Below are 24,443 nucleotides of genomic sequence, written 5' to 3' on the forward strand. Positions count from 1 at the left end.
TCGCGATAGACCCTCAGATTGTCGTAGTGGCGTCCCCTACGCAAAGTTTCGCGTAATATTCCCTAATGTCCTATTCACTCTTCTCGTTTCAGCCTGCCAGTGTCGGCTGTGTGCCAGTACAGTGAAGCTTAAGGCCCCATAGGCACGAGAGCTTAAATTAAAAAGCGTTGCGTGTGTGACGCAACGCTTTTTAAGCTCTCGTGCGTATGTCGCCTAAAGGGTTTCACTCACATTATAGTCACATGCAACAAATTGCACGCAATATAGTACGGTGGTATATTGGTAGGCTTAAAGACGTAACACACCATCGCACCGCACCGCGGCCTTGGAGCAGTTCTAGACCCTACTCCAGACTACGCGGCGCGAAGCCGCGAACGCGAGTGTGGAGTCGATTTCGCTTTTTAGCGAACTAGATTCCACACTCGCGTTCGCGGCTTCGCGCTGCGATTCGCGCACGAGTGTGGAGGGCCCTGTAGGCTGAAACAAGTTGGACAACGACGACGTCTGCCGCGTTTGCGTGTCCGGAATACAATGACGCACTTGCAAGCGTGTAAATGACATTCAAGCGTTTGTAGACGTGTTGTAGACGTAACCAAAGAGTATATAACACGTAGCTTGTAGACGTTTGCCAAGTCTCGGCAAGCACCAAGGTCGCGGTGCGGTGCGATAGTGTGTGACAGTTTTAAACGTAGCATAACACATGCTCTGCAATAGCATGCTAATAAGCGTGCTTATTGTATATCTCAAGGGCCTGACACTCTTTGATAGAAAAAGATAAGTCTTATTGCGATTCCTATAAGAGGAAAGAGAATTCAATTATATAATCTTTCCCTTTCTCGGAACTCAAATAAACACTCGCAAGAAAAACCAACTTTCCTCTCTTGTTGCACAAATAACTATTCTCTTACCCCCGGTCGCTCGGTGGCGCGTCTATAATTACTCGTATATACCTATACTATGTCTATGGTATATCTTAATGTGAGCATGCTTAAGAACTGTTTACATTTGCTATTTGCCCCTAAAAAGCATGCTTAAAAGTAGCACGGTCCTAAACACACATGCTAGTAGGTAGCATTTGCTCAATGGGGTTAGCAACTATCAAAGGTTTGCAGAGGGCGCCATCATAGCTTGCACCTTTTTCTATGAGACTTGGCTTGAAGGCAGGGCTTAATCCAGGGCATTAAAAAAACAAAAAATTGACACAATTCTAGAGGGCCCTCCACACTCATGCGCGAAGCCGCGAACGCGAGTGTGGAGTCTAGTTCGCTATTCAGCGAAATCGACTCCACATTCGCGTTCGCGGCTTCGCGCCGTGATTGGCGCATGAGTGTGGAGGGCACTTAAGGATTGGCAGGGCAACATCAGGGCAAGCTATGCAGGCGCCATCTGCTAATTATTTCGACCGGCCAACCCCATAGTATAGTAGCATGCTTTCATGGTTTATGCTAGTTAGTAGCATGTGTAACAGTACCTTTAGGTTTGTGGTTTCTGTTAAACTGAAAAATGCCGCCATAATACAATTTGACTACGATTAGTACAGTACGATCTGAAAGCTTTTATTTTAAAGTCTGAAGACGACAGAGTACGACGATAATAATATTCATGTGAAAGGGAAAGGGCATGACATAAGGACATAACTACCTACTTACCTACCAGTGCCAAAACAAAACCTACCTAAACTTCTAAATAGGAACAACTTAAATCACAACACCTATCACTTGAAATTCCTATTTTTGTTTAGAACGTCATCGTTAAAATAGTGAAAGTGTAACGTGTTCGAGTTTTGGGACAGTGAACTGAAATATTCTTATTTTTAATCTGTCTCTCGTGAGTTTCAGCGACACTACACTACTCACCAGTGATAGTGATTCGTGAACGAGTGATATATTTTAGGGTTTTTGTTAGTGTTTAATAATCGGTCAAAATGAGTTTAAATTTCAACAGCAAACTTGTAAGTACCCATGCTTAAGATTAACACGAAGATATTTTTTGTTTTAGTTATTTTATTTGCTATCTTATCGACATTTTCTTAGGTTATAATACACTATTATTTTTACTTACATTGATTAAGTACGATGACTGTTGATAATACTTATCATTTTTATCGTTTATGACTGGAAAGGACAGACAGGTAAATGTTTCTACTTAGGATATTTAGTTTATGTTTATCCTACAGCGTGAGCAGCGGTGACACCAACATGGTTAGTAACTATGCAGAGAGAGCTTAGTTTCCATGTCTCAAACTTCAACCTTGTCTTACGAACATACCTACATTCATGAGATGGAACATTGGTTATGCTAGAATAATAATTAGGTTCTTTAGATAACCGAGTTCAAGGTCTTTGTGTTTGTGTAGTAATATGACATTTGAATTTGAAACAGTTGATAAATTAAGTTCATTCAGTGTGCACGTTACGTTGCGGCGTATTTTAGTTACTTGTGTTATATTATAAGCCAGTTAGCCAGTGACATACTGGTTTTCTGCGATCATGAGTAACCTGGAAGTTGAAACAGCAGATCTTTTAGATAGTGTGGCAGTATGTACTAAACTAACCTCATTTTTTTACTTAGTTCGGGTCAAGGGTAACAAGTAAACATAACTTTGAACAGAGGACATTCCATTACAAGAGAGTTATTAAGAAATCCAATAAAAATGTTTGTCCAATGTGTAATATTTTGTATTGTTGAGATATATGTAGATAATAGATATCAGTTATCATTATCACCATTGCATTACAAATTTTGATCAAGTATTTGTTGTCAAAATCCTGTAGTGTATAATCTCTATATTTATGTCAGTCATCCTTACCAGCATTATCAAGTCATTTAGTGAATTTGAAACAGTTGATAAATTAAGTTCATTCAGTGAGCACGTTACGTTGCGGCGTATTTCTCGATTCTTGTGTTGTAAGCCAGTTTTGCCAGTGACATACTGGTTTTCAGCGATCATGAGTAACCTGGAAGTTGAAACAGCAGATCTTTTAGATAGTGTGCCAGTATGTACTAAACTAATTTTATTACTTAGTTCTGGTCAAAGGTAACAAGCAGACATAACTTTCAACAGAGGACATTTCATTACAAGAGAGTTATTAAGGAATCCAATGTATAATATTTATCGCTGTATTTATAATATCAATATTCTGCATTGTTGAGATAGATATGTAGATAATATATCACCTGCATTACAAACTTTGATCAAGTATTTGTTGCCAAAACCCTGTAGTGTTTAATCTTTCGTTTAATTCAGTTGTCCTTACCTAACCAGCATTACTAAGTCATTTAGTTAGACCATTAAAAGTTCAAGGTTATCTTGAACAAGTTTGCACCTTTGTTGCACCAAGTTTGAACAGTTTTATTTCAGGTTTTGCCTATAGTTGTTGCTGTTGGTTCTACAGTAGTCCTAGCAACAGTGATAGCTAATTGTCTATGGGGCAAGAAAAAGTCCAAAAGCAAGAACCCGGTAACCCTTGTGGATCCTAATGCGAAATATGCACTGCCACTCATAGAACGAGAGGAGATCAGTCATGACACAAGACGGTTCCGGTTTGCATTGCCAACCAAAGATCATGTACTAGGTAGGTGAATTGTTTTATTTATGTTTTAATCTAGCATCTAACATAATTAATATACTAAAGGATTTGCCACACTGGATGCGTTCTGCGGGCAGCGGTCAGGTCAAACTTCAACTTCAAAGGTTGCTTGTCAATGTAAACATAATGCGGGTTTGACCTGACCGCTGACCGCAGAATGCATCCAGTGTGGCAAATCCTTTGTACATAACACACCAACAGTAAGTTTTTAAACACAGTCAAACATTCTGCAAAGGCCTCTCCCCTTGTCTTCCACGACAAATTGTGGAAGACAAATCAAAATATTTAATAAATAATTTGATTTGTTCCCAAAGTTCTGTACCACTCTTCTAGCCGCGGCCAAGACGTGTTATTTCCCAGCCTAATATAAAGAACATAATATCAACATTTCATTGCATGTTTGAGGAAAATATATTTATATAGAATAAGACTTAAATATTACAAATAATAACAAATAAAACCCCATTCATTTTTTCATAAAACTATATTACTTTCTTAAGGTAAACAGGAAAACAAGAACTAACCTTTATCTACTAATTACTGTAATTATAACAAACATACACAGTACTGTGTAACTAATGCAATTAGAAACTCAGAAATGGAATCTTAGCAATTAGCAGGTTAAATAGATTTTTTTTATGTTACCTGTATCCAGGGTTGCACTGCCATCTGTTCAGTCTGGGAAAATACCTAGACAAATTATATTTCCCTAAAATGTTTAAGATATGTGCGGAAGTACATGGTTTTACCCTAATTTTTGGTGTCTTAATATATGTATTGATAAAGCTAAGTAATTCTAAGACTAGAAGGGGATAGTCCTGTTTTTTTTAATACTTTCATATTTATTAATTTGTAAAAATCCTACTGATTTCTTATTCTCTTTACACTTCAGGGCTGCCCGTAGGACAGCATATCCACTTATCAGTCAAGCTGGAGGATGATCTGGTCATCAGAGCATATACCCCGGTGTCCAGTGATGAAGAAAAAGGATATGTGGATCTGGTTATTAAGGTAGGTAATGCTTTTGCAGATTTTGTTTTGAATTAGGGAAACTAACGCCAAACTAAAAATCTTATATATCACAAAGTCAACAGTCAGCACATTTGGTTTGATTCTAAGTGGAGTAGTTATCTTCAGACAGACATTGTTCAGATAATGCAACACTAGTGGTATTACTTTTATTTAATACTGATATTAGGGAAGTGGCCAATGTGTTATGCTTAGGAACGATGACACAGATTATATAATAGTTCTCTGATGATAAGTGATGTAACGTATATAAATAGTACTTTAAGTAATTAATAGTGAAATTCGGTAAGCAGCTTTGCCTGTATTATCGACGAAAATACAACTTGTACCACTCAAATGGACCTAAATTCTTAAAATTATTCCGTTATCATTTATTAATATAAATACCTACCAATCGTGTGTTACGCACGTCTGATTAGCGTCATACAGTTATCTAATTATGATTTGATGATAAATTTTATCTACCAAGCATAATTATATGCTTGGTAGATTTATCTTTTTTATCAATTCATTAATAGCTACTACGTGAGCTATTTTTTTATTTATATTTTTTTTATTAAGAAACAAACCGTCTTATAAAACAGATAAGTAAGTATTTAAAGTAACATCTTTCTAGTAATAGACCTATAGTTTCCTATATGTAAACAAATATTAACATTATCTATTACAATGGATGATGTTAAATTTACCATTGTCACCATGATCATAAATAAATTATCAACTCACAAAAATCGATAAAATCTGTGTCGTGTCCGTGTAGGCTCAAGCCGCCCCCATATTACTCACGTACTCAATTGCAATCCCTATTATAATTCTTAGGGAATGCAGTCCGGGATAACCAATATCCTGTGTCGAATCGAAATCTGTTCATCCGTTTCTTTGCTAAGGAACAAACATCGAAACATTCTTATCCAAACATTAAAACATATTCAATGGGGTCGTCCACGTAAGATTTTATCGTCTCGACATTGAGCGTAGTAAAAATGCAGCCTAAGAACAATCGTGCACCCTAGTGTACACGTACAAAGCTGGCACAGTACAAAGCCATCTACGAGTATTAAGGGTCGGCCACACCGCTGCTCGAAATACGCTGACGCATCATAGCTTCGCCTGCTGAGGCACGTTACTGCGTATACGGTGCGTCAGCGTATTTTGAGCAGCGGTGTGGAATCGTGGAGGGCATTCGATAAAAACGTGACGCTTACGTCACGTCACTGCGATTCCGTACTATCACCGTATTTTAAGCAGCGGTGTGGCCGATCCTTAATACTCCTAGATAGCTTTGTAAGTTTGTACTGTGCATGTCTTTATATGTATCCATTGCTCGCAACTGTATCGGCACTTGCTCACTTTACGTCATCTTATGAGTGAGAGAGAGAGTAGTTATTGTACCGTGCCGAGACTGTTCTTTCATTTTGTATCATGATGGATACATATATCGATTCATTCACGAAGGCGCTTGCTTTGGTTTGTATTGTCATGCTCATGCTATTAGTTTAGGTTTCACTAATAGACTTACATTGATCGGGATATAGACCGTTATTACCTTTTGTATGATTTATGAGCTCCCGATATTTCGACGCAGTTACATGCATCATGTTCACGGGTGACTGAAGATAGCGGGTGGGTGTCAAAGTTGTGTAGACCGCGCTCGGTCTACCCTCATTCTTGCGCGTCGGCTGCGTTCGCTTTTAACGTTACCATCTGTCGCCTTCACACTTGTTGGTCTGGTCGCGTTCACACTCGTTGGTCTGTCCTAGCATACTACAGTCACAGTGTCACTACGCGTGTTTGATGCGGATATCACTGGTGTTTTACACAAACAAATCACAGGGGTTCCACACATTTGACAGTTTAAACCCATCTTCACGATTAAAATTTTTGTATTTGTGAATTTCAACGGCTTCTCTTACCAATCTTGGTATATAGCGGCGTTCTGTCGAAATAACCTTGGGACTATGCAACTCGATCCAGTGATTTGTACCCGACTCAAGGAGAGGCAACAGTGCGTTTGGTCTGCCCAATGTACGAACTACCCTGTGGTAGTCTGCACTCAACTTTGTATACACCAGGTTTTTCCAGGGGAAATTGTCTTTAGGCGACCGCAGAAATTGTGCAGTTAGACAAAGTGCAGTGTGTCATACAATTTACATCTTAAGTGTAGTGTTGTGCTGTCAAGAGATGATTTCGACATATGTGATCGAATTACGTATATGAGCGCTCGAAGGTCACGTGACAACTGACAAATCTGCGCGTCGTCGTGAATTGCGCTATCTATATAACCTTGACCTTAAAAATGAATAAATTAACGCTATTGAATTAATTTTACACATCAAATATACAAATCACACACAGATTATTATTGTTCTTAAATAATTTTAAAGCTTTAAGATTGGATTCATCACATCTCTGCATTGCATCCTGCGTAAGGGAGAAATATGTAGGTACTATCTACTTCTTGCGGAATGACGCGTCCGAACCCGCCCGAACTACCGCAGCGCTGTAGCTCAGTGTGTTACTTCGTTTCGTTTGACGCGCGGCCGAGACATCGCTTATCACGATTCGTAAAGACAAGAAGATGGATTCATGATAAGAGAAAGATACGTATATCTTTTTCTTTTATATCTACGAGTATCTCTCCTGAGTTACTCATCTCTAACATACATCAGTTGTCAAACGCAAGGCACAAATTTTTGTCTTAGAAAACAATTTAGGAATCTTTGATATAGCCTATTCTATGTACCATCAGCCATGAAAGTGCATGGCGACTTTATCAATGAATTCATTTATAATTTCTCCATGCAATTTTGCAGCTCACTGTAGAGGCCACAGAACCTAATAGCGAATAATTTAAATCTTATATTTAATATTATGCTACAATCTTAATAATTTGATTTACAGGTGTACTTCAAAAATGTGCACCCGAAATTCCCCGATGGTGGCAAGATGTCCCAACACTTGGAAAACATGAAGCTCGGAGACACGATCGACGTGCGAGGACCTTCTGGGCGTCTGCAGTACGTCGGCAATGGCCAGTTCCTCATCAAGAAACTTAGGAAAGACCCGCCTACCAAAGTGGTTGTTAAGAAGTTGAATATGATTGCTGGTATGTTTAATTTATACCCATAGCTATAATACTTAAATTATCTACAGTCCGGCAAGAGAGGAAATAAATTGATCGAGGTCTCTACTGAGCGTAAGCAAGCCACACTATGTACTATGTCAGCATGATAGTTGCAAACGGCAAACAGTCATAAATTGATTTTATTTATTTACTTTATTTTATTTATTTTACTTTGCTGCGTCAGCGCCTCCTGGATATTTCTCACCATGTGAACAGCATTTTGATTGTTTTGACGTACAATCGCCATCAGGTATATCGGAGCGGATAAGTTGCTCAAAAATATCTGAATCTTTAGCACGGGAAGAAAAGCGCGCTCCAAGTTATTATTGGCAACTTCCGAAGAAAACGTTCCTCTCGATTAAAGGTTTACTTGACGGAAACAAGGAAAAAATTGAAAAAATATTCGCGGACCACAAACAGACCTTTCCACGTCAATCTCAAAATCTATCTGAAGTCCTCCGAAGAAAACAAATTTCTTCTTTCCGAATCAGAATTGAAATTCAATATTCAACGCAATTGTAACCTACCTACATCGAAAATATCTCAGTCCAAAAAAGGTTCCATGTGTTTTTTTAGAGCGCCATCTAAGAGAATTCCGCGCTAACGATAACCCACTAGCCCTCGCATAACAAACTAACAAAAAAAACCGAAGAAATACGCAAACTACGTTGATATGGAAGAAGTTCCAAAAACCACCGATAGATGGCAAAAAAATAAATATGTAGCGAACGCTACACTTGGTATTTGGAGCTTTGTTCACATATTTGTGAACACCTTAGCCGCTCCAATATATCTTAGTAGCGACTGTACCTATATATATATATATATAACAAGAAATCTGGCGCTGCAAGGTAGGTACAGTCAAATATCGACATTGATAAAGTGCCAAAAATATGTATGCTGGACCTTATTGCCCATAATAAGGCACTGTGTACATATTTTTGGCACTTTGTCCGAGGCTGTACACATCATATGGGTAGGTATTTGGTTCCTCTTTATTTAATTTTTACTATAGATTGTAAGAAAAATACTATTATAGTTTTAAATGACAACACTAATAATTTTAGTCTAACATCGTTTGAGAAATGGCGCTGACAAAGGGACTGTAGTGCACAAGCTCTGCTTTATTAGAGTAAGTCACTGTCACTTCTCACCTTAGAACAAATTGCTTGCGTTTTCAAATACACTGCCGGCTTCAATTACGAATTCAACTGATCTACCAGAAGCCGCAAAGTATCAAAAATTGCATGCAATTTGTTGCAAGGTCAGAGACCTGTAGTGTTAATGACATTAATGTAAAGTCAAGCATACCCTCCAATGGGCACGCCTACACGGTCCCTTATGGCTATGTGCGAAGTTGGTGGTGGGGGAAATACAAGAGACGACAACGCTCGACGTGGTGAGAATATGAACTATCGAGGGACATCTTGATACTATTTAGCAGCTGCCAACTGTCAAATAAGCAATATGTCCCACACCCACTAGAGCGGCCACGGTCATCATGACCGGGTCATGCAAGAAGCGAATAGCAATGTAATTTTATGTGTATTTTTATAGGTGGAACCGGTATCACTCCCATGCTGCAGCTGATCCGCCACATCTGCAGCGACGCCAACGACCACACGGAACTCAGGCTGCTGTTCGCCAACCAGACTGAGCAGGACATCCTGTTGAGGAACGAGCTCGAGAACTACGCCAACAACCACCCGAACCAGTTTAAGCTGTGGTACACCATCGATAGGGCTGACCCAGGTTAGTATACGACTAAGAATATTCAATCAATACAATGGATTTCTCGCCATTTTGTCCCGTGATAGTGACCATAAACTACGCACTTCGCGACCTAATTTTTAACCGGCAACGTCGACTTTGCCGTCCATTATTTAGAAAAATGCATTTTTATTATATTGCTGGTCATATACACATTTTTTCGAAGGACCGGCGGCGGGCCGTATAAAATCCACCGCTTTAAATGCTGTCATTGTCATGACTTGCCCGTAGTCTCGGTAGTTCAGTTGGTAGAGCGACGGGCTAATATCCCGGAGTTTCAAGTTCGAATCTCGCTCGAGACAGTGAGTTTATCCACTTTTCGTATAGTTTATTAATTAACCGCATGCCTTCCGAGTTCCCAACACTTCAAAAATTAAAGAACCTGGCAGGCGTATTTATTTTTATTTTTCACATATCTTCTATAAAATGTCGTGACCTCCTCTTGCCTTCGTGACTTTGGGAGGTAGAGGTAACTTTACGTAGACGACAATGGACGTTTCAGGGTGGAAGTACAGCACGGGCTTCATCGAGGAGGGGATGGTGGGCGCGCACATGTTCCCGGCGGCGGCCGACACGCTGGTGCTGATGTGCGGGCCGCCGCCCATGATCAACTTCGCCTGCACGCCGGCGCTGGAGAAGCTCGGCTTCCAGGAACACCTGCGTTTTGCATATTAAGTGCTAATTTAATCACGTAAGCCTAGACATTATTCGTGTAGGTCCGGGTCCGACAAAAAAGAGTATTGATGGCGCCACTGAGCGTAAGCATAAAACATTGTACAGTCAGCAAAGCTATTAGCTTATACACATTTGTATGCATGGGTGCTGAGCTAATAGTTTTGCTGGCCGTTCGTTATGTTGCATTCGCGTGATAGTGGAAATACCTAATATTAGTAATCCATCTCTTTGCAGCATAAGTGCGTACTGTGTACGCTGTCCGTTTGTAATTTATTTCTTTTGAAATCTTGGTTTGCCAGGTATTAAATATTTTACATTCATAATATTGTCTTCGGTTACCGCGATAGTTACTCATGAAATAAAACTATGAAAACGGATTATATCGCGTATATTGAATTTATAATACATCCCGACGTTTCGAACTCTTTACAGCGTTCGTGGTCAACGGGTGACTGAGGAAAAATTACAAAATGCAAAAATACCCACATACTAAAATAATGAACAATCATAGACTACAAACTTTAAGGCTGGTTGTACATGCAAAATCGGTTCATAAGGCTAGTTATACACTATAATTATTTTTCAAGTAAAGATATATATATATACGCGATAAAAATAAACTATGCCGGCTCCAACCCTACACCACGGACCCGAGAAGATTTAATTCCCTCCTAAATTGTAGGAGGGTATCCCAATATGGGACCGGCAACAAACTCGGCGGGACACATCTTTTCAAAACATCAGAATGTCCAGCATCATCCAACACTACGGTCTCACAGTCTATGTCTCGCTTGCTCCTTTATCAGGTGGACTACAGGATCCCAAGCTGGTGGTAGAGAAAAGCCATCTTCCCTATTAAAGTTTGGATATTTCTTAATCTCAATGGCCTCGCGCAGCATTCTGGGTATGTAACGCTTCTCCTTGGCAAGAACCAGAGGCTTATCAAACTTGATTGAGTGATTGGCTTTATCCATGACATGCTCACAGACAGCAGACCTAGGTCGACGGTGCTTGACATCAGCTATGTGTTCCTTCACCCGAGTGGAAATGCTCCGTTTCGTCTGCCCGACATATGATAGGCCACACTCACAGTCCAGCCTGTACACTCCTGCAGTCTGTAGAGGGGTATTGCATTTTACAGGCCTCAGGAATTGTGACATCTTCTTCATTGGCTTGAAATATGTTTTTATAGAAGCACGCTTCAAGATGTGGCTGATCCTGTCCGTGACCCCCCTGACAAAAGGCAGAATGGCAGGCCTGCGCTCGACTGTGGGGATCTTAATGTGGGACCTCTGGTTGACCCGCGGTATCCTGAGCTCGTTTGCCTGGAGCGCGCGCCTGGCATGCTGGAGCTCCGCGGCCAGATGCTGGTCATCACATATCCTCTGGGCTCTCTGAAACAAAGATTTGCCTACTGTAACAAGTTGACTGGGATGGTGATGCGATTTGCCATTTAAGTACCTATCAGTATGAGTAGGTTTCCTATACACAGTGCGACCTAGGGTGTTATCAGGATTTCTTTTTACCAATACATCTAAGAAGGGGAGAGAACAGTCTTTTCCACCTCCATAGTAAATTTTATTTTGCTATGGATGGAATTTAGGTGATCCAAGAAAGTTGAAACAGTAGTGTTTCAACTTTCCAAAAAGTAGTGTTTCAACTTTCTTGGATCACCTAAATTCCATCCATAGCAAAATAAAATTTACTATGGAGTTGGAAAAAGACTGTTCTCTCCCCTTCTTAGGTGATCCAAGAAAGTTGAAACAGTAGTGTTTCAACTTTCCAAAAAGTAGTGTTTCAACTTTCTTGGATCACCTAAATTCCATCCATAGCAAAATAAAATTTACTATGGAGTTGGAAAAAGACTGTTCTCTCCCCTTCTTAGATGTATTGGTAAAAAGAAATCCTGATAACACCCTAGGTCGCACTGTGTATAGGAAACCTACTCATACTGATAGGTACTTAAATGGCAAATCGCATCACCATCCCAGTCAACTTGTTACAGTAGGCAAATCTTTGTTTCAGAGAGCCCAGAGGATATGTGATGACCAGCATCTGGCCGCGGAGCTCCAGCATGCCAGGCGCGCGCTCCAGGCAAACGAGCTCAGGATACCGCGGGTCAACCAGAGGTCCCACATTAAGATCCCCACAGTCGAGCGCAGGCCTGCCATTCTGCCTTTTGTCAGGGGGGTCACGGACAGGATCAGCCACATCTTGAAGCGTGCTTCTATAAAAACATATTTCAAGCCAATGAAGAAGATGTCACAATTCCTGAGGCCTGTAAAATGCAATACCCCTCTACAGACTGCAGGAGTGTACAGGCTGGACTGTGAGTGTGGCCTATCATATGTCGGGCAGACGAAACGGAGCATTTCCACTCGGGTGAAGGAACACATAGCTGATGTCAAGCACCGTCGACCTAGGTCTGCTGTCTGTGAGCATGTCATGGATAAAGCCAATCACTCAATCAAGTTTGATAAGCCTCTGGTTCTTGCCAAGGAGAAGCGTTACATACCCAGAATGCTGCGCGAGGCCATTGAGATTAAGAAATATCCAAACTTTAATAGGGAAGATGGCTTTTCTCTACCACCAGCTTGGGATCCTGTAGTCCACCTGATAAAGGAGCAAGCGAGACATAGACTGTGAGACCGTAGTGTTGGATGATGCTGGACATTCTGATGTTTTGAAAAGATGTGTCCCGCCGAGTTTGTTGCCGGTCCCATATTGGGATACCCTCCTACAATTTAGGAGGGAATTAAATCTTCTCGGGTCCGTGGTGTAGGGTTGGAGCCGGCATAGTTTATTTTTATCGCGTATATATATATATCTTTACTTGAAAAATAATTATAGTGTATAACTAGCCTTATGAACCGATTTTGCATGTACAACCAGCCTTAAAGTTTGTAGTCTATGATTGTTCATTATTTTAGTATGTGGGTATTTTTGCATTTTGTAATTTTTCCTCAGTCACCCGTTGACCACGAACGCTGTAAAGAGTTCGAAACGTCGGGATGTATTATAAATTCAATATACGCGATATAATCCGTTTTCATAGTTTTATTTCATTTTACATTCAATTTATTAAATTTTCACCCTTTTTTGTCGAACTGTGTCGCTTGCCTTAGGCGCTTCCGGCCCGAACTAGGCGTGATTCGATTACATATTGTAGAGTTAAAGAAAACCAGGTAGTTTTATAAACGCCTGTGTAATAAAGACGACAGTCTATCTTAACGGTTACTAGAAATAGACCGCGGGCCAGGAACAGATTTCCATGACTAATCGCCTCCCGGGCGAAAACTCGTATAGTGATTAACGGCTGTGTATGATGAACCCTTGAGGACGCCGTGGCTGCCGCTCCGTTGGTGGAATGAGGAACGGCAGCCACCGAAACACGTAAAAAAAAAAATTGCCATCGCCTCCCGCTTGATACTTTGTCACATGATAGTTTAGATGCTATTGTGAATTTAAAAAATTGTCAGCCGGTTGTATCACGGTGGAAAGATCGTCAGCTGGTGGCCTGAACATGTAAAAAATAAGCGCTTTACCTTTTTATAATAGTAATACTTCTTCTTCTTCGTCGTTCCCTCATGACTGAGGATCGTGTCCAAGAACTATATCCCTCCATTTAACGCGATCAAGGGCTATGTGGGCTGCCCTCTGCATGGAACCACATGCTTGTCTAATGGAATCCGACCATCTTGCCGGGGCTCTTCCTCTAGCGCTCTTGCCTTCAACTTGCCCCAGTATGATGTCACGTTCTAATACTACACTCATGAAACTTTGCTTGTAGCATTTCATCAGGGTTTCAATAACTGCGGATATAAAATGGTAGGGTGCGTATTTTTTACATGTTCATGTGGACAGCTGTCGGTTTTTCCACCGCGATACAATCGGCTGACTATTTTTTTAATTCATGATAGCAGTATCAGCGGGGAGGCGATGACTGACGATATATGCTCCTGGCCCGCGGTCCAAAAGAGGCTCTCGTTTGTATTACAGATTAAGCTCAACGGCCCATGTTAGTGACAATATCTGCAATCGGAGATATTGTTAATTTTTATATGAGACGAGTTTGTTGTAGTGATCGAATTTAAACTGTTGTGAGACATACTAATATTAAATCATTTTACGGTTTAGACTCACTTGTTTTAGTCACTCGCGCGACATGTTTCGGAGAGCCTAGGTCTCCTTTCTCAAGCACTAATAGTGCGAGCAGCGTTCACGACGACCGTGTGTTGCGTACTGCCGCTGCCGCGCGCCGAAAAAACCGGTTGGGGGAGGTCTTGCGCTATCGTTGTAGGCGGGCACAGTGGTGTGTTTGGGTTTGGGTCACCTAACACTTGTAGCGCCACACAGCACGAACTCACAACAAGTGTCACAAGTGAGTCTAAACCGTAAAATGATTTAATATTTGTTGTAGTGGCTACTTTTATCTGTAACCACAAACAATGACGAACAATATTTTTTGAACTCTTGCCATTCATAAAAAAACAAAGCATTTAAATTAAAAAAAAAACATAGCATTTTTTAGTGGGTTGTAGGGATACCGTTAACGTCTTTTATCCTGACGACGCGACGTTTTCGTATTTTTGGAAAAAATGTTGTTATATATTAACATTAAGCATAAAAGAGGTGAATGAGAATTATTCTATGTTGTTATCTGTTTATATAGTGCATGTTTTTTAATTGTTTACGTAGTTTGTACTCTGGGTTGGATTTTTGAAAATATAAATACTAGTTTTGCTAATTGCCTTTAATTTAACACTTTTCTGAACATTACACTAAACACAGAAAACACAACAACTTACATTAAGTATTCCTATAATAGACTATACGTGGCCATACAATAATTTATTTTAGAAGTAAAATAATAGGCATCAATCTTATTATATCCTCTTTGACATTAGGTTTATAATAGGTAAGAAGAAACATGTCTAATCTCAAATGATAGATGGTAAGTTGTAATGTACACCTGTCCTGTGCTGTCCTTTGCACGTCTCTTCTATAAAATCATCCTCGAGACAATTGTAATGAGCCCAAACTAGTTGCGTTTTTTCCAGATACAGACGGTACAGTCGCCATCAGATATATCGGAGCGGCCAAGGTGCTCAAAAATATCTGAACAAGCACTCTAACGCCTTGACAATAGAGGCGTGTTTAAATTTTGTGAGAGCCTCGGCCGCTCCGATATATCTGATGGCGACTGTACATCAGCAGGTCAGCCCTATTTTAACATATTATTGTAAGCGCTGCAAGTCTGTTATTGAGATATATGCTACATCTTTACAATTTTTTATATAAGCAAACTTAGGATATCACAAAAAAAACGAGAGTAATAGAGTAATAGTCGAAGGCAAAAATATCGATCCAGACAAATGGCTCAAAAATATGTGAACACGACTTTATTGTCTAACTAAGGTGTAAGAGCGTACACATATTTTTGAAACTTTGGGAATGTATATTTATGCCCTTGACTGTACATACAGCCAGTAGTGAATGGTTAATTAGTATTTAGAGCATTAGAAGTATATTGAATTAGAACTAGTACATTTGTGGTGATGACGCTAATGAGTTGAAGGGGCAACCTGGTGTTCAGAGTAAAAATACCACACACCGAGAAAACTGGCTTCTCAAACTCGATAAGTTGTAGCAGCTCCCACGCCGCTTTACGGAAATCTGCGTCCTTGTCTGGAATATAGTTATTGCTATAATGTCCGACTACAAACGGGCTCGCGGTCGCGTCCGGGTTTCGTATACCAGTCGCCGGGGCCCCGTTCTCGTGTTACACGAAACCGGATTTGTGGCCCGTTCGGAACGGGTAATTAGGGTCCGTGTACCGTGTGTCCAGATCCACGGATATTAATTACACACGGGTCCGGCCCGTACTCCAAAGAGTATAATAATATATGTATCCTTACTCGACGTCACAGTGACGTCGAGTCAACTGATCAAGCATGGAGACTATACAAAGGAGCCAAATCTCTATGTATGAAAAGTGTCCATCAAAAAACAGTAATTAGGCGGCGCCACCATACACCGAAATACTACCAAAAACAACCTACGTAATTTGGTCGGGTTATTTGTTGCCTCATATGGTTCATGTTATACTCATGTCCCAGAGCCTAACTAGCGCCACCGGAGAGACTTATCTCTCCGGTTCCTCCGGTTCGGTTCGGTTAGTTCCTTAGAAGCGGTCACTTTTGCAACAATTCTGCCATAAGAGATTGGCATCCTTTCTATACCATCCATATGATCAAGTTTGTAGTATTATTATAAACAAAGATAGATAGTCTAAGGAAAAAACGTGCCTCGAAAATCACGAAAATTTGATTCTCGATCAGATGGCGCCACTAGTTTTGGCCTACTCTCGTATAGAGGGCGTGGACTGTTTCGTTTGTTATTTATAATTTTAACGCATACCAGTGACAGAACATGGGTCAAAATCACATAAAAATAATTAATGCAAATAAAAAAAACATTTATCCATATTTAAATACATTTTAACGTATTTTTATAAATCTTCATTTTTAGTTTTAAAGTATGTCGATAGATGGCAGTGAATTTAAAGTGGTTACAAAATTTACTATGACAGTACCGCTCTATCTTATTGTATCCTCATTGTTACAAATAATAGGTAAGTCATTTAGATAAAATAGATAAAATAACAAGAGATATACAATCAAAACCAGTGCTGCAGAAACACTGGGAAGGGAAAAAATAATACTGGAGCCCGTTTAAACTAACTGCAACGTGTTTGATAGCATTGTGTGGGTCAGTATTATTTTAAACGTCATAATTTCATAGAGATAAAAAACCGATCAAGTGCGAGTCGGACTCGCGCACGAGGGGTTCCGTACCATTACGGAAAAAAACAGCAAAAAAATCACGTTTGTTGTATGGGTTTTTAAATATTTATATTATTCTGTTTTTAGTATTTCTTGTTATAGCGGCAACAGAAATACATCATCTGTGAAAATTTCAACTGTCTAGCTATCACGGTTCATGAGATACAGCCTGGTGACAGACGGACAGCGGAGTCTTAGTAATAGGGTCCCGTTTTTACCCTCTGGGTACGGAACCCTAAAAACGATCTTTGTGATCTTACGTAAAAACTATGAAAACCCCCATACCTTCCCCTTGTAAGAAAAAATAAGATATGTTCGACCCCCCTCCCCCACGTAATCGTCTTACGTAATAAATGAATGGCGCCTTGCGAGTATGGATAAAACACATCAGTTATACTTATACTAACCTTCATGATAAACCGATAGCGCATGCACTGCCAATCTCTTTGTGTCTTGTACCTGTTTGGCGAACCAATCGCAAGAGATCGCCACGGACATCAGTTGAATGAAGTAGAACCCTATCCACAACATGAGGATGACTGAGGCTAGTATTGGGACCAACTGAAATACAACAACATAGCCCAGCGTGTTACCCATAATTTTATGCATAATTAATAATTAACCTTGAGTTAGCTCATTTTACTTAAAGCAACATTTATTTTTAAGAAACAAAACTGCATTATGTTTTTTTATTCGCTTGACTCGCTCGAGAATCGAACCGACAAAAAATTCCGAAAAATAAACACTCGCTAATTTATTATAAGAGTCGATAGTTAATAACTTTTCTTCAGGAAACATTAGCTCTTACACTCGTTTGTCGTACAAAATATCCATAAAATCGAATATTTAGTACTCAATAATATTTTTAGACGAGCGAAATTGAAAAATAAATGAAATATCTTTGAATGCAGTTTTGGTTCTTTTTAAAAATAAAAGAATGTTTCCTTCAAATAAAATGAGCTAACTTAAGGTTATAAGGCACTTTCCCTCCAGGGCCCATAAATTTTTTCCAACCTGCATAAGCATTTTCCAAAAAAGGACATTAAAATAGTGCACATCCTACCTTGCTTCTTAATCCCACGACGGTCGATTCAATCACCAGGAATGTCCAGATTAGCATTGTGACAACCAAGTTGAAAATCTGAGAAACATATCGATAATCATTTTGCGTCATCAATACCTACGAGGCATATACCTACGTCTTGACGTTTTGTTACCACAATTAAATCACTAGAAATGGCAGAAATTGAACTTACATTATTTTCTTACATTTCTTTTATCCAGCCCTATCTATTCTGTGTTCGTCTGTCCGTCCGTACCTATAGTAAGGTCTCGAAAGCTATATTAAGATATATTTAAATGAAATTGGAGAATTCGGGTGTTTCGTGTCGCTACTGGCTTAGTTTATAATTTTATATTAAGGACGGCCAAAAAATATGTGCATTCCCGTTGCCAGGGAGATTTTGGGATTATACTAAGCAACTTTTACTATGGAACCAACCCCGAAATCGCGAAAAAAATTTTGCCTGTTTCATACATTTTGGCTGGTCCATTTTATATGGAGGGTAAATTTTTTTTTCGCGATTTCGTGGTTGTTGGTCCCATACTAAAAGTTGCTCCCAAAACCTCCCTGGCAACGGGAATGCACATATTTTTTGGCCATCCTGTATATTTTGGACTCTTTACATAAAAGAGAAAGTTTTTCTTTTAAAGTAAAATCAACTTGTGGTACATCATTCATCATTCGACATGTCTTTAAAAATAACCATTGAGCCATTTCTTATTAAGACGATACGCCATTTTATTTGTATGACTTTTTGTATTGTAAGGCTTACGGAGGAACCCTCTATTAAGTCGAAAGTGGCGGCTTGTGCGAAATCCCTTTTCATATAGTCCTCATTTTCCTCTCTGAATATTACCATTATTGAAAATATTTTGACACAATTTGTTGTATATCAGCCACAGCTATGCACCTACGTTTTTCTTCCCTGATTACTTTCGATTTTTTAATCATTAAGTATAAGAGTTCTCCTAATTTTTACAATACTCAAAAAATCGACGCCCTCTATACGAGAGTAGGCCAAAACTAGTGGCGCCATCTGATCGAGAATCAAATTTTCGTGATTTTCGAGGCAGGTTTTTTCCTTAGACTGTATCCATCTATTACGGAGTTATATCTATCTTTGGCATTGCGATAGAATCGTGACCTGCGACTCCTCACCGCAGCGTGTATTGAGCAGCGGTGTGGAGAGCATGCGATAAAAACCGGCCAAGTGCGAGTCGGACTCGCGCACCGAGTGTTCCGTACTTTTTAGTATTTGTTGTTATAGCGGCAACAGAAATACATCATCTGTGAAAATTTCAACTGTCTAGCTATCACGCTTTATGAGATACAGCCTGGTGACAGACGGACAGCGGAGTCTTAGTAATAGGGTCCCGCGTTTTTACCCTTTGGGTACGGAACCCAAAAAACTGTACGCTACATACTACTTTCCATACATTTAGTATAAAATGATATCACTATTAACACTGTATGAAGTCATAAAATTTTTATTTTATCCAGTTTGTGACTTTTCTAGTGCCTTAGCCCTAATCTATTAGGTTGGTAGCAAGAAAAGGTTTTAAAAACCCACCCTGTATATTGGTTAGTTTATGGCTATTATGATTTAAACATAGCGGTTAAAAATATTTATGTTTTACAAGGGGACAAATTACTTAACGCTCAAGATTCCACTTTTCGAACCACTCACTACGCTCGAGTTTCAATTCGGAATGTTTCGCTTGCTCAGGTATCAATATTAGCACGAGACAGGTTAAACAACATCTTTGTTTCCTTTTAAAACAAAAATCATACATTTATGTTCCTTTATTCCTCGTATTTAATGATGGGGACTCCAATAAACCTCTTCTCACTCGGTACTGGATGCCTGGATGGTTACAAAAATAATTACAAACATGCTACTTGGTAAACCACATCTTAACAAAGTAAACTTTAACATTAGGTAAGTAGGTAGGTAAAGACTTACCTCAAAAGTAAATAGATTGGACGACTCGTGAAATAATTTCAGAATAGACGTCAGTATTTTAGTGAGGTCTTTCAAACCTATAATTTTATCGGCATCTCCCACAGTAACGGTGACACCTGGTTCAATTTTTTTAATGTCAACCTTACGCTTTTTATTTACAATGTTTTTTTCAATAATGATGTTTAAATGGTGCAATCGTTGTGCCAAGTAATAAATACAGCTTCCAGTTAATACTAATTCTAGGTATAAGCTTAGTATTGCACACCCCATAGGTATAGTGTAGAGTGGCTTTTCTATGTGGCTGTATACGAATATTGCGAATCCGCCACCGAAATTTGTTATTATGTACCCAAGCCACAATCTGCTTACATAATAACCCGGATCTACAACGTTCATGTTATTTTTTTTGAGGAAGCGGTCAATTTTCTGTATCTTCAGAAAAACCCCTACACTTTCTCCTGATTTCAAAAATCTGGCGTGAAATATATTTAACAAATAGGATACGTACTGAACAAACAAACCGAATGCAAAGGTGTAAAAAAGAGTTTTTTCTTTATCAAAGTAAGAATTGTAATACCATAGTACAAAGTAGTAAAATGATCCGCTCACTGTGATGATCCAAATTATTGAATATATTTTTTGATAAAATGTTATAGTTGATACGCGATTTTCGCTCATTACGACACAACTAGTACCTAAAATCAACTGCGTCGTATAAACAGGCGATATTAATTTCACAAAGTTATTGTCTAGTAAGTTCTCTGACAAATATTCACGAACCGACATTTTGCGGGCTTGTTTATTCTTATGTTTACGTTGTGTTTGTTGGTTGTTGGCGTATCGACTAAATAGTGTTGAGAATATTGCGTCCTAATCGTCAAAACTGATGTAAGCGATTGCGGATATTAGCTAGAATTGACACAATAAAGACACAATTATAGCTTATTAAATTGTATCGGCACATAAAGTTTTGGAAGACGAATAAGTAGTTTAACAGCATAGGTATATTGGACCGCGAGCCAGGCGCAAATTTCGTCAGTCATCGCCTCCCGGGCGAAAATAGACTTTATTTGCTGCCTTAACTCACCAACGGAGCGGCAGCTGACGTTCACGAGGGTTCATCATACATAGCCGTTAACCACTATACGAGTTTTCGCCCGGGAGGCGATTGGTCATGGAAATCTGTTCCAGGCCCGCGGTCTATATAAACAAATGTATATTATAGCTATAAGTAGGTACAGTTGACCTCAGAAATTGCTGTGTACTTGGGTACCTACTTGTCGCAGTAAGTACTATCTAATGTATAAACTTTAAAATCCAAGCGGTAATTTCTTTTTGACTTCTTTACGTATGTACATGGACATCATATATATTAGGATCTACCTACTTAACCTCGTAAGTCCCCGTGTACTTGTACAAGTACAAATTAAATTCGAGGTTTGAACTCCTATAGAAATAAAAGAAAGTTTCAAATTCAAAAGCGCCAAAATTGCCCTGGGTCTTACGAGGAATACTTTAAATTATAACGATTCAAAAAGTGACTAGGTTCGATTAAGTGTTACTTGTCAATTTTAAGGTTTTATTTTATTGTTCATTAGGTATAGGTACTGGCCGAATGTGCTGTATGAAGTGTATGTTCCTTGTCCATTCAATTAAATTAATAGTTTATACCCTAGAGAATGATTTAATTACGGACATTACGGTCAGTCGAGGGAAGTTTTCAGTTTGATTCATAAAATAGTCGCGGAACAGACTATGGAAAAGTTGTCGTCTGACATTTTGGAAGATGACTTTATTAAAATATTTGAACCAATCCACGGGATACAGTATTTAGCGGGTTTCCATCGGGTCAAAATAGAACATAAATACGTTACAGCTCCATCTCTTTACTATCAGATCTACAGCTCTATAGTATGGGCAGTTATTATTATAGCTGTCGTTTACTTTGAGTTGAACTGCGAGATTGAACTTGAAGGTATTTCAAACGTATATACTTTCCAAATTAGCCAGTTTATCATCGTAATGATAAATGCCGTTATTGCCTTTCGAAATAACTTCTGCGACGGGAGTTTGAATAGCCAAATCTATGTAAAATTACAAAAAATTGACCGTGTAGTCAAAATGCACGACGCTGCTAACTATAATCGGAAAATGTATTTAGTTTCTGCTTTATTAGCTATCGTTGTCCCCGTCTGTTGGGGCATAGGCATATACACGTTTAACTCGACATGCATGCGGACCGTATGCCCAGCGCTTTACTTTGTCCAAGTTTCGAATGTGGCATCTTATATGGAAAATTTATTAGCGGCGACAATCCTATTGTTCTTGGCGAAGAGATTAAACTATGTCAATATTGCTTTGGAAAAAGAAGCTAACAGATTAAGGGATGCAAATATATCGTTGGCGGCTTGCCAATATCATCGAGAAAAGGAACAGGACCAGGACAAGCTTGTTGTCGCTATACATTACATTTTGGACTCTTGGGCGGACTGCATTCGATTATTCCAGTTTCAGGTTCGTAAATATCTATGTAGTAATCTGTAGAGGTAAGTACTTAATTAATGTAGCATTTAACAGTAATTCTACTCAGCAACAGTTATTCTTACCTACCCACTTGCAAGTTAAACATACTTAATTATTTGCAGATTCTGTCATTCACGTGTCAAATATTAATCTGTGATTTTATAATGATGCTGAGTTTTGTAACGGCAATCAGGGACAAGGTAAGATCCTTCGCATTATTTTTAGGGTTCCGTACACAAAGGGTCACATGGCTGTACTTATCTCAAGAACCGTAATACAATAGACAACCGAAATTGATATATACTGAGTATTTCTATTAAACAACAACGTATTGTTTATTATTATTGGTTAATAATCCAAACCTCAAACTCTGTATACTCATATATTTATTGCATCCATGGTAGGTACACAGGTGTTACATAATAGTTGGTCTCACATGGGCCCTGGTCCTGGTAGAGCACGGCGTATACTTAAATCTAAAGATTGTTATGTATGTACAATGATTATCAATATCTTAATTAATTAAATATTAATGCTTAAAAAAATATTTCAAATATCAATAAGTTATGTTATTTTATGTCAAATATCAATAAATTATGTTAATTCGATACCACCACGCGTTCCCGAGATAAAGGGTCTTGACAGAGAGACGGACGGACTAAAGTGATCCTGTAAGGGTTCTGTTTTTCCTTTTTAGGTACGGAACCCTAAAAATTACTAAACACAATATTATTATATGTAACGGTCTCCTAGCCTAGTTAGTAGTGACCCTGCCTCCGAAGCAAGAGGTCCCGGGTTCAAATCCTGGTCAGGGTATATAAGTGTGTGTTTATCACGGACATTTGTTCCTTAGTTATGGATGTTTTCTATATACATTTATTTATATATCTTTATCTATATATAAATATGTAAGATTGTCTTACCATTTATTTATTACAAGCTTTTATTTAACATGCCATGTTTGTCGAAATTAAACTATCGTGAGACATATTTCAAAATATTTAGATCAGTACGGTTTCACTGACTATTGTTTTTAATCGCTTTTGGCGACATGTTTCGCAACGAGCAATGAGGCGGGCGGCGCGGGCAGTGCACGGAGTACAACCGCCGCGGACACTCGTGCCTGAGGATGAATTCCCGACGAATCCGAAACATGTCGCCAAAAGCGATTAAAACAATAGTGAGTGAAACCGTACTGATCTAAATATTTGGCCATGTTTGTATTTATGATATGTTGTGTAAACATGGGAAGTGGGTCAAATTTAGTTTCCAAAATTTGACCCACTTCCCATATTCCGATTGAGCTGAAAATTTGCATACTTACATATGTAAATCGGATGACAATGCAATATTATGATGACATGGAGCTGATCTGATGATGGAGACAGGACAGGACAGGAGGAGGCCAAGGGAACTCTGTGACAAAACAACGCAAACTAATTGTGTTTGGAGTCGTTAGAATTGTCTCGATGAGTATTAGTTGCCTGTGGGAAGAAAAGTACCGTCAGCTATAAAAGCTTGTACCAAAAATGAAATTTTTGCCAAAAACTTATTTATGTAGGTTCTGGTAACGCCTTCTCTCCTAATAAGTTGTGTCATATTTTTCAGAACGCTGACAGAAACTATTTGTTAATAGTCTCAGCACTTTTCCTTCTGGGGATGACATCGATCTTTATATTGAGCTTTCTTACAACTATAATAACTTCAAAAATGCGCCTGACAAGGAGCATATGCTTCAATGTGTTGTCTACACCCACGCCCTCGCTAATGGGAGGTTCGTAAGAAATTTGTTTCTTTGAGAAAAACTTACTTAATTCGAGTTACTATGCCTTGCCTAGGCTGATTTATGGGATCTAAAATA

At 39.1% G+C, this 24,443-nt stretch overlaps 2 protein-coding genes across 5 annotated transcripts; both read left to right on the forward strand.

Moving 5' to 3' along the window:
• The first annotated feature begins 1,793 nt into the window (after positions 1-1,793).
• LOC134741473 (NADH-cytochrome b5 reductase 2) lies at positions 1,794-14,935 on the forward strand. 4 transcript variants are annotated; one of them, XM_063674259.1, is made up of 7 exons: positions 1,794-1,951; positions 3,362-3,575; positions 4,483-4,601; positions 7,521-7,725; positions 9,301-9,495; positions 10,016-10,487; positions 13,244-14,935. In XM_063674259.1, exons 1-6 carry the CDS (start codon positions 1,925-1,927, stop codon positions 10,186-10,188), a joined length of 933 nt encoding a protein of 310 aa, XP_063530329.1. In that variant the 5' UTR covers positions 1,794-1,924; the 3' UTR covers positions 10,189-10,487; positions 13,244-14,935. The 4 variants fall into 4 exon arrangements, with proteins under 4 accessions (XP_063530329.1, XP_063530327.1, XP_063530328.1 ...); XM_063674257.1 differs by lacking the exon at positions 1,794-1,951 and adding an exon at positions 2,121-2,201; XM_063674258.1 differs by lacking the exon at positions 1,794-1,951 and adding an exon at positions 2,387-2,537.
• Positions 14,936-17,562: 2,627 nt separating this feature from the next.
• LOC134741727 (uncharacterized) lies at positions 17,563-22,603 on the forward strand. The gene is made up of 2 exons (XM_063674619.1): positions 17,563-17,577; positions 21,767-22,603. Exons 1-2 carry the CDS (start codon positions 17,563-17,565, stop codon positions 22,601-22,603), a joined length of 852 nt encoding a protein of 283 aa, XP_063530689.1.
• The last annotated feature ends 1,840 nt before the right edge of the window (positions 22,604-24,443 follow it).

This window comes from Cydia strobilella, chromosome 5 (genome assembly GCF_947568885.1).
Source record: "Cydia strobilella chromosome 5, ilCydStro3.1, whole genome shotgun sequence".
NCBI lineage: Eukaryota > Metazoa > Arthropoda > Insecta > Lepidoptera > Tortricidae > Cydia > Cydia strobilella.

What these genes read in the sequence shown, in the direction of transcription:
- LOC134741473 (XM_063674257.1), top strand. Translation starts at nt 2,136, where the DNA reads ATGTTTCTACTTAGGATATTTAGTTTATGTTTATCCTACAGCGTGAGC. An exon ending in GAAGTTGAATATGATTGCTG is followed by an intron (nt 7,726 to 9,300) that starts GTATGTTTAATT and finishes GTATTTTTATAG; the next exon opens with GTGGAACCGGTATCACTCCC. An exon ending in CATCGATAGGGCTGACCCAG is followed by an intron (nt 9,496 to 10,015) that starts GTTAGTATACGA and finishes TGGACGTTTCAG; the next exon opens with GGTGGAAGTACAGCACGGGC.